The sequence below is a fragment of the Patagioenas fasciata genome, chromosome 1, assembly GCF_037038585.1.
Source record: "Patagioenas fasciata isolate bPatFas1 chromosome 1, bPatFas1.hap1, whole genome shotgun sequence".
In the NCBI taxonomy this organism is placed as follows: Eukaryota; Metazoa; Chordata; class Aves; order Columbiformes; family Columbidae; genus Patagioenas; species Patagioenas fasciata.
In genome coordinates, this window is record NC_092520.1 from 42763678 (window position 1) to 42773207 (window position 9530).

Here is a 9530-nt window from a genome sequence, read left to right on the forward strand (position 1 = left end):
CCTCACAGTGGGGCGCCCCTCCGCCCCCAAACTCTGCCATTTCAAAAGAAGGAGCTCTCCTGTTCCCAGGCCCCACTATCCTCCCGCACACTTGCCCATCTGCGTTCCCACTCCCGTCACTGCCCCCCGTGGCCGTGGGGGAAGGATCTCCCAGTGCTTCCCCCGGCCCGCGGACGCCGCGCAGGTTGCGCCGGGGTCGCCGCGCTTCCCTACCTGTGCCCGTCTCCGTCACCTGTTGCCCGGCTGCCTCCATCCGCGCAGCCCCCCGGCGCCTCCTCCCGCTCCGGCGCCGCCAGGGGCTTCTCGGGCTCCCGTGCCACCTCCATCCCGCCGGGCACCGCCTCCTCCTCCTCCTCCAGAGACTCCACGTAGAAAACGGTGCGGGGCGGCGGCGGCCCCGGCCCGTGCCCGTGCCCCAGCCCGAGTCCCCCGCCCGGCCGGCCGCCGGCAGGCAGCAGCGTCCCGTTGGGCGGGCTGGCCATGGTGGCGGCCGAAGAGGAGGCAGAGGAGGCGGATTTCTTCCAGAAGACGCTGTTGCCTCTCTCCTGGCTCTTCAGCAGCCGGCTCTGGCTGGGCCCCCAGTGCTCGAAGCTGCTGTCGGGCGGCAGGCAGCCGCCCCCCGCCGGGCCGCCCGCCGTTGAGGGGTGGCTGAACAGTTTCCAGCGGAGGCGCAGGATGTGCTTCACGTCGAAGTCTTTCCTGCCGGAGCCGGACATGGTGCCGTGGCGGGCGGGGAACGGGCGCGGGCTGAGGCGGGACTCACGGCGACCAGGCAGGGCCGGGCGGCAGCGGCAGCGCGAGGCGGCCCCGCTCTCGGCAGCGGCGGCGGCGGCTCCTCCGGGAAGCGCTGCGCCTGCAGGACGAGGGCTGGTAGCCGCCAGGCGGAGGGAGATGCACGCGAACACCAGTGCAGGATGGATGGATGGATGGAGTGATGCTCAGCGCCGAGAGGAGGTAGAGACACCCGGCAGGAAAGAGAAAGAGGGAGAGATGCCCAGAGCTGACGAGAATTGCACGGTGATCAGTGGAAAGGGGAGGAGAGAGAGGCAGAAATGAGAGACACCTCTCAGGGGAGACAGGCACTTGCGAGGGAAGAGCGGGTGAGGGATGCTGCGAAGACGCGCTAATCTGATTAACGGGGGAGCTAGCGGAGCTACAGCCTAGAGAGGACCGGCGGCGGCAGCAGCCACATTGCGAGGCAGGTGGCTCTTCTTCAGTCTCTCAGAGCTCCGTGACCGAGTGCAGCCGGAGAGGGAAAAGTCACCTGGAAGCCTATCTCCACCTCCCTCCTTCCCATCCCATTTCTCAGGGGAGTCCCATGCCTGCAGTTACCTGGGATGACAAAGCCTGAGAGCTGGCACGGATAGAAATCGGGGCTCCTTTATATACACTGTACGTAAGAGAAAAAAAAAAAAAAATCACGCCCGTGAGGCTGTCAAGGTCCTCACTGTACAATTTTCTGTCTATCTCAGTGCCTCTCACCAAGCCGCCCCCTCCCCTGCATGTGACGCAGATGTTCTCTGGGGCTGTCAGTGTGAAGAGATGGAAAAAAAAGGTGCTTCAGTCTTCTTCATGCAAGTAAGTCGGCAGGTCACTAACTGTTCCTCATAGACTCCTACTCCCCTTTCTCCAGTGCCAGTCTTCTCACCTTGGTATTTTGGTTCTGAGACTATGTATTGCTGGGAGCAAAATAAAGAGACACAGGAAATGCAGCAGCAGCAGTAAATACAAGAGCGTGAATTATAAGGGTACAAACTTAATAGACTGCATGCAGACTAGATGAGGTTACAGGTTAACGATTTATTCTGCAGGTTCCATTCATTAGCCTGTTGGCTCAGTGTTGCTGTACCAGTAGAAAACATTGGATAGAGGGACAGTGTGTCAAACAGAAATAGCACCACACATCTACTTCTTACCTTTTATATCTGCTCTTAATGCAGTCTGACAGTGCTAAACCCAAGGGAAGTTCATTCACAACAGAGAGATATGCTTAGGAACATCTGCCCACTTGGGAGGGGTGTCATGAAGTACACTATGCATCTGGGACATAATTACAGAATTAAAAGATTCATGGTGAAATGTAGGAGAGAGATAGAGGGGAAAAAATACACTGAATATGATCACCTGCTAGCTCATAAATCCCCATGCATGAAAAGTTGCTGGCAATAACATGATATACGGAATGCCTGCAATCCACCTGTACCTTAGAAAAAAAGTGGTTTAGAAGATTTATCCTTAGGAAAATGATGAAAAAGATTGTATTTTCCCCTAGGTTCTCTTTGCATTGACCAGCTTTACCCATACACTTGTGAGCTATTAAAAGTTTGTTATACTGACTCTTTGTGAATTCAGGAAGTAAAGCTGAAGGAATTCTTTCCTGCAAACTGGAATGTTTTAACTCCTCATCATAAAACACTATGGCTTGGAAATTCCTCCAGAGAAACACAAAAGTCAAAGATTAATTCACGATTTTATTACTTTTTTTTATTTAGTTGATCACTGAAGTATATTACTGTTTTATTTAGTTTATCACAGAAGTAGTGCTTCTGGGTACAAACCCATATTAGGTTTTGTGGCTTAATGTTGGTAAAGTTCTGGATTTAACAGAACAAGAATGTCAGACACAAAAGTTCTACTTTCAAGGGAAGAAAAATTGCCACCATGCATTTTAAATATTGATTTACGCCACAACAGTTGGACTGCAAACTCTCTAGGGTCTTGACTTTGCTCTCAGTATTCAGTGATAAAAAAAGACAAAAAAATGTTCTAAAGCAAATAGAAAAGACAGTTCATTTTTATCCAGGGTGTGATCTGAGCAAATATGTGCTGCTCGGGAGAGTGGTGGGAAGAGAAGCCTAAAAGTCATCTTCTGGAAAAGGAAAGATGAAACTTTCATCATTTCAGAGACTTTAGAAATGCATTTCTTAGGAGATGTGAAACCATCTATAGTGAATCCTGGTTACTTAGTGTCTAGTTACAAGCTCTAAAAGGTGTGGATATATACATATGAAATAACTTTAATCAATGAATACATAGATAGAGAGTGTGCTACCTGTTCTGTATTTGCTGATAAGGAACATTCAGAAATATGTGGATTTGGGGAGAAGTACGTCATTTCCGCGCTATGTTATCGATCTTAAATATCTTACAATCTGCATTAATATTTGAGTTGATCATTTGATGTGAACAGCTGATAGGTTAGATTTTCTAACTTTACTTCAGTTACATAGATAAATATAAATTATAATACATTCCAACAAAATAGATTTTCTGAATATGATTCAGAGGTCATTCAGTGAACATATTACAGTATCACCCAAGAAAATGATTCAGGTTTTTTATCAGCTTTCCAGTACAAACTAGCAACCAATTAAAAAAAAAAAAAAGTTTACTTTAGTTCTTATTCATACTTCCTTACATCAGTTATGTCAGTAACTGAAACAAATAGTCTTGGATTTTATTTTTTTTTTTTTAATAATTAAAATCTCAACTCTTCAATATATTGTTTATAAGCATTTTTTTTAATGTTACTTGATTGTTTCATATTTTAGCACATAAACTATAATAATCTTTAGATTGCTTCTTTATCCAGAAGTAAACCAAAAATGATTCTCTGCTGGAATTCTAGAGACCTTGCTCATAGGAATTACAAGAAAATAATTAGCTTACCAGTCAAACATGTCTTGTCTACTCATATGAGGTTGACATAAACATATGAACAGAAGTGAAAATACACATCTCTAAGTTGTTGAAGGGAAACATCTTGATGCCTAACAGACTTCCATCTGCACCTTACATGTCCCATAAAGGGCAGCCAAGATAATAATAAACGTGGGTAATCTGTCCCGTGTCTGCTGATTGCACACTGGAACATAGCATATCGTATCGTGGTTTTGTTTATTAAACAGTATGTTTTTGAACTTCCTCACTTATTGTAGTTTCCTCAGATTATTCATAATCATTCAAATCTGGAATAACTGTATGAACTTTTCTTGAAAGTACTTATGGATCTTTTTTATTTGTCTGTTAGTTAGGCAAAGGGATGAAAGTGGTTAATCTTTATGTCCCTGTTATGAGTCAGGTTCCTGAGACTTTGTGTTTTCATCTTTCTAATGCTCTTCAAATGAATTAAATTCGCATAGTCATGTCCCTCAAGAAGTCTTATACTCATGTTTTGTAGGAAAAATTGCCTAGGGATATATATCATTTTAATAAATCCTCCAAGTAGTAAAAAGCTCTTTCAAAAAGAAGAACCTTGAAGTAGATAACCAAACTAGTCAGATTTTATTCATTTTCTTTTTTCCTTCTTTCCTTTGTAAAGCTTTGGAGTGTTGTTTATTTTTAGGTTTCAGATGTTGACATTAAGGTGTTTACATGTTGTACCATGTACCCCAGGGTGAGCTGGTGGATCAGGAATAAAGTTAAGTTGTTCCCTGACATAGGTGTGGTTATCGATAGGTAAAACAAGCAACAGAGGAACCAACATGCAAAGTAATTTGGTAACTGTACCCTTCAGGTTATGAATAGTCCTTGTCTATGTGAGTCTCCAACTTAGATTTACATAAAGTCAAAAGATATAAAGCAAGACTGAAAGTGATAAGCATATGTGTTACTGTGGAATGATAGCTATTAATAAGAGAAGGGATATACTTCTTAGCAAGTTAAAAGTATAAGGGGTAATTTTGTTACTAAATTTTAACCTGATGTATTTTAATCCAAAATGCGCTACATTTTGATGAAAAGAAGAAGAAGAAAAAAAGAGATATCATTGTGCTTTGGATAAGGATGATCGTAGAATGAATGGTTTTGAAACAATTCTCACTTGAATGTGGGAATTCACACATGAGTGAATGAACAGGTACTTCAGCGATAAAGATGCTGATTTTGTGAGTGGTTAATTATACATTCAGAAGCAAGAATCTGAGGGTGTTAAAAAGATGCTGTGAAACAGATCCATAGAATACTCACGCCAAAGAGAGTAGAAAAATAAATTGATGGGACTGGACATCCACTGAGAGATCAAAACTTGCTGAAGAAAGTGTTAGTATGCTAAGTGATAAACAAATAAATAATGTATTAGACCTATTCTTTAAACTTTTGTTGTGTATAAAGCCTTTCAACAAGCTTTATGAAATGTAGATATATTCTGAATTGGTTTTGATAAGTGAACTATGAAACACTGGGAAAATACTGTACTAGTAAGAAACTGAAGTGTCATTTTGTATATAATGTATACATATAATATTGTGGCCTTATTGTGAGTCTGGAAGGGGAGTTTCAAGTTGTTGAGCTGATTTTCCTCCCATAACAGTATAGACAAATAGGTAGACAAATTTGAAATACTGTAATTACATCTACAATTATTAAATATGATTGTTTTCTAATGCAAGAAAGGAATTAAGAAACCAGGCAAACAGCAAACCACTTGCCAGCTCTTGTGTTGTTTTTTTTTTTCTTTGTAGCGAGTTTTCAGCTGAAATTGAACTTTTGAGAATGATTTTGCCTTCTGATAAGATAAAAGATCAAATGATGTTATTTCTCAAAATTAACAATGAGTTAGAAAAGCACAGGATAGATTTCTGTAAGTGCGATGACATGACCAGTTGCATTTATTTCAGGGAGTAACAGAAATCACTTCTCCATAGTTGTTGTTTACTGCCTCCTTAACAATGCCAGATAAAATAATGATATATGAATTGCCCGCAGTGGTGATTTGAACATATACGTTTCATTCTTCATTGCAGGAGCCTAGAAGAGCACAGTCAGTTATCTTATATGTGCTTGAGGGACAGTCACTTCTTAAACCATTTCATTACAGTAACAAGCAGTTGTATAAACCGACCCTAAAGCAGTTTTTAAATGGTCAGAGAATTTCACTTAAGAAGTGTGAACACTGCATGATTTGTCGTGGATAACGATTCACAACTAAACTAAGGCTAGACAACATAAAATTATTAAAACAGAGAAATAAATATTAAATTTAGAAAAGTAGGAAAATTATAGAATATTAAGGTTCTTCAATTACAAAATCAGTCCCCGCAGGTTTTCTGTTTGCAATGATTGTCAGCTCTCTTGAGAAATACTTGATTTTGATCTGCAGTTCCCAAGCTGGCTATGGACTATCCTTATTTGAAAAATGTCATGCTTTCTTTCCCAAATTACAGTCAAGAGAAACAGCTGAACTCCATCTGGTACAGGTTTGACAGAGCACACACCTTTGTGCTCCTATGCTTTATTCCACATTATATCCTTAGACTTCACCATTTGGAAGCTGCTCACCTGTCCCATTTGCTGATTCACATAGAAGCTGTTCCTATCTATCTTAGGTGATAGAATTTCTTATTAAAATAACTATGTTGTTGTGTTTTGATTTAAATCTAACGCTTTTAGCAGTGCTTCTGTGAATGATAACTTTGATCAGTCTCTCTTCTCAGTGGAAATTCTGGTGATACAAAGAAAATAAGATATTTTTTCTTAGCTAGATTCAATAATAGTTGTGATCATTTTTTCTGTGACTCAGAACCTTCTTAGAACTGGTTTACTTTCATGTTCTGTTCAAAAAAGATGCAGTTTCCTGCTGATCTTTTATTTAACATTTATTTTTCAATCCGGAGTAAAAACGTCTTTCAAATATTATATATTAGCAAATGACAACAATAGAGATACCCATAGTTTGCAAAACAGGCTGTGTAAAAAGAGAAATATCTGGGAAATTACCACTGCACATATACTAGTAAATTAAATTAGACTTCATTAAACAGAGCCAATGTAACTGATAAGGCAGTATCACTGTCTCTAAAATGGTTTGGGTTTATACAAAGTAGCATCTCGTGAACTAGTTCAGGAGTTAGAAAGTCAGGAAACATACTCAATAGGCACTTTGAGTGTAGCCATTGTTTTAAAGGATAAAAGCGTTTAGGCATATGGATGTAAATTGTGCCATGCCGTTTGGCCTGAGTCCCAGAGCTGAACAGAGCAGAGAACAAGCACTGGGTGATTTTGTTTACTGTTCTAGACATGACCTTACGATGCTTATATTTAAGTTTATAGGTTCTTTTGAAGTTAAAAACCAAATTATTTCAGGGGGGTTTCACCTTTGAAAACCTTTCAGTATTTGAAAGAAAACAAAAGACTTCTAGACTTCTCTTAAGAACAAGACCAATTGGGATAACAGCAGATTTGTGATGCCACATCACTGGAAAAGTTAACTTTTGCATAACTTTCTTTTCAAGTTGATATGTTCTTCTCCAGCATTTGAATAAGCATCATTTTTAATCCATATCAGAAGACACTGGGATGTAGTAAAGTGAATACAGACAAGTCACTGAGGATGGAGGGAAGAAGTTGTCTGGTTGAGACCAACAGTAAACATGTTTTTGGTATTCCCCCACAACTGATAAGAGAGATTTTGTAATGTCCCTCTGTAAATAGGTTGTTTTAAAAGGAACTTTTTTTTTGGTTTTTGGTTGGTTGGTTGGTTGTTTTTTTTTTCGTAAATCTGACTTATAATTTCATTTATTGCTTTATTTTATAGGAAAACATACTATCCCTATAGAATTTAGCTTTAAAAATCAAAATGCTTTATCCAAGTAACAGGATATTGGATTATTTTAAAGAATCTTCTCTGACAATATTATTTACCTTCTAAATGGCAATCTTTGTAATCAGAGTGGAAAAATAAATAAATGGAAAATAGAAAATATCAACTGTATTACAACACACGTAGACTGTTTTGTTTTGAGGAATACTAAGTGAATAGCATGTAATTGCTCAGATTCACCTTGTAGTAACAAGTGTAATAATCTTATAATTTTATATTAGCGTTTTGCTATTTCAGAAATAAACTTAAGAACAAAATGCTGCTATTTGAGTGTTAATGTTGTATGCACTTCTAAAAGATTTTCCTGCTGTAGCCTACCAGTAAAATATTTTGAAGTACAGAACAACAATTAACTTCTATTAATGTTACGAACGAACTTCTATTTTTTCTTTGCCATTGAAAAGTACAAGAAAAACTTCTGTAATTTAACTGCATGAAGATAAAATCAAATAATGTAGATGCTCCTCTACATCTCATTCACAAAGAATTACCCAAGCAGTAAATCTTGTTACTCTGTTGCCTGTTATTGAGATGAAGTATTAAAATGAGCAATATATGATGATCATGATGTCTCCTCACTTTTTCTCCAGCTCAGTCTCCTTGCCCTTTGGGTGTATCTTCCTTTCCATACTGCTTTAACTTACGAATACACGCACTTACAGGGGAAGCATTTCACTGTTTTCATGTGTGTCTCATGGTATGTAACACCCCTGTCCTCACAACGGTGTGTTCTGTTCCTTAAGTTGTTATTTAGCATCAAACTTCTACTGTCCTATATTTCACACATTTTCTGGTCTCAATAGACAGATCCTGAGTCTCTGAAAAATTGTATGCTTCCAGATTTAGGTAGCTACATTTTTTCCCCACAAAAATTAAACTTTCTAGTTGCAATTGAGGTATTCATTGCTTGTGCCAAGAGCCTTGTAATTACATTAGTAAGATTAGTTGAAAATTTTACATTGCAGTGACATAGACTTTGCTTCGGTTATTCTCAGGTAATGATGGATGTTTGGGCAGCTTCTGACTTCATAGTTAAATAGAGCAATCTTCCTTTCTGGGAAACCTAACAAGGAAACGCACATAGAGTAATGCTGGTAGAGATCTCTGAATGACATTTTAATTTTAAAGTAACTGTTAATGTCACTGAAATCTTTGTTTACTATGCATATTATTGTTTTTTGTCTTACATCACATTCAGGTGACTTATTCAAAACTGCAGAAAGTATTTACAGTATTTCTTGCAGAAATGTGTTATTTCTTTAAAAGGATTCTTCAGCACTTAGCATAAAATAAGCTCTTGTATGCTTCTCTTGTCTTTCCTTTTGAACAGGAAAGATGAGTCTTTGTTTATGATTATGCGTACCTATGGTCTTTTATTTGTTTACATTCAGCATTTCACCACATTAACAAATTAGATATTTGAGAATGTTATTTTTTAATTTGATTATTTGCATTTTCAGTTGACCTGAGTGTTCCAGTGAGTGTACTGTTGTTTTTGTTTGTGATTTGGGTTTTGTTTGTTTATTTGTTTGTTTGTTTCCCTTGAAAAATGTTTTTTAATTTAGATGAGATTATTGTAGTTGCTTGTACAATTTGGGAGGATAGTTTTCCATCCAAATGCCATGAAACCTTCAGTAACAAGTGTTAACATTACAAGTTAAGATCACAGACTGGTTGAAATTTCCTCTTTCAAACCACATGATACAAAAGCAGAAAGGGTATGGACACTTTATTTTTTTTTATGTATTTTATAGTATTACATAGTTGATGTTTTACATACTTCTAGTTGTTCTTGCATGTAGATTTGTTTTCCTACTGTGTTTTCTCTGATTTTACCTAATGAACTACTGTATCTTTTTAACCCCTTAGCCACAGATTTTTTTACACTGGCGGAATGTAATAGATTTCAGTGTCATGAGACTGTAACTTC

General features: G+C 39.0%; 1 protein-coding gene across 1 annotated transcript in view; it reads right to left on the minus strand.

Moving 5' to 3' along the window:
* KLHL1 (kelch like family member 1) overlaps positions 1-1390 on the minus strand; it is a 213802-nt gene extending 212412 nt beyond the window's left edge. The window contains exon 1 of the mRNA XM_065832465.2: positions 214-1390. Coding sequence (XP_065688537.2) covers positions 214-716 — 503 coding nt within the window. The 5' untranslated portion in view covers positions 717-1390. The remainder of the gene's footprint in view (positions 1-213) is intronic.
* Between the last annotated feature and the right edge of the window lie 8140 nt (positions 1391-9530).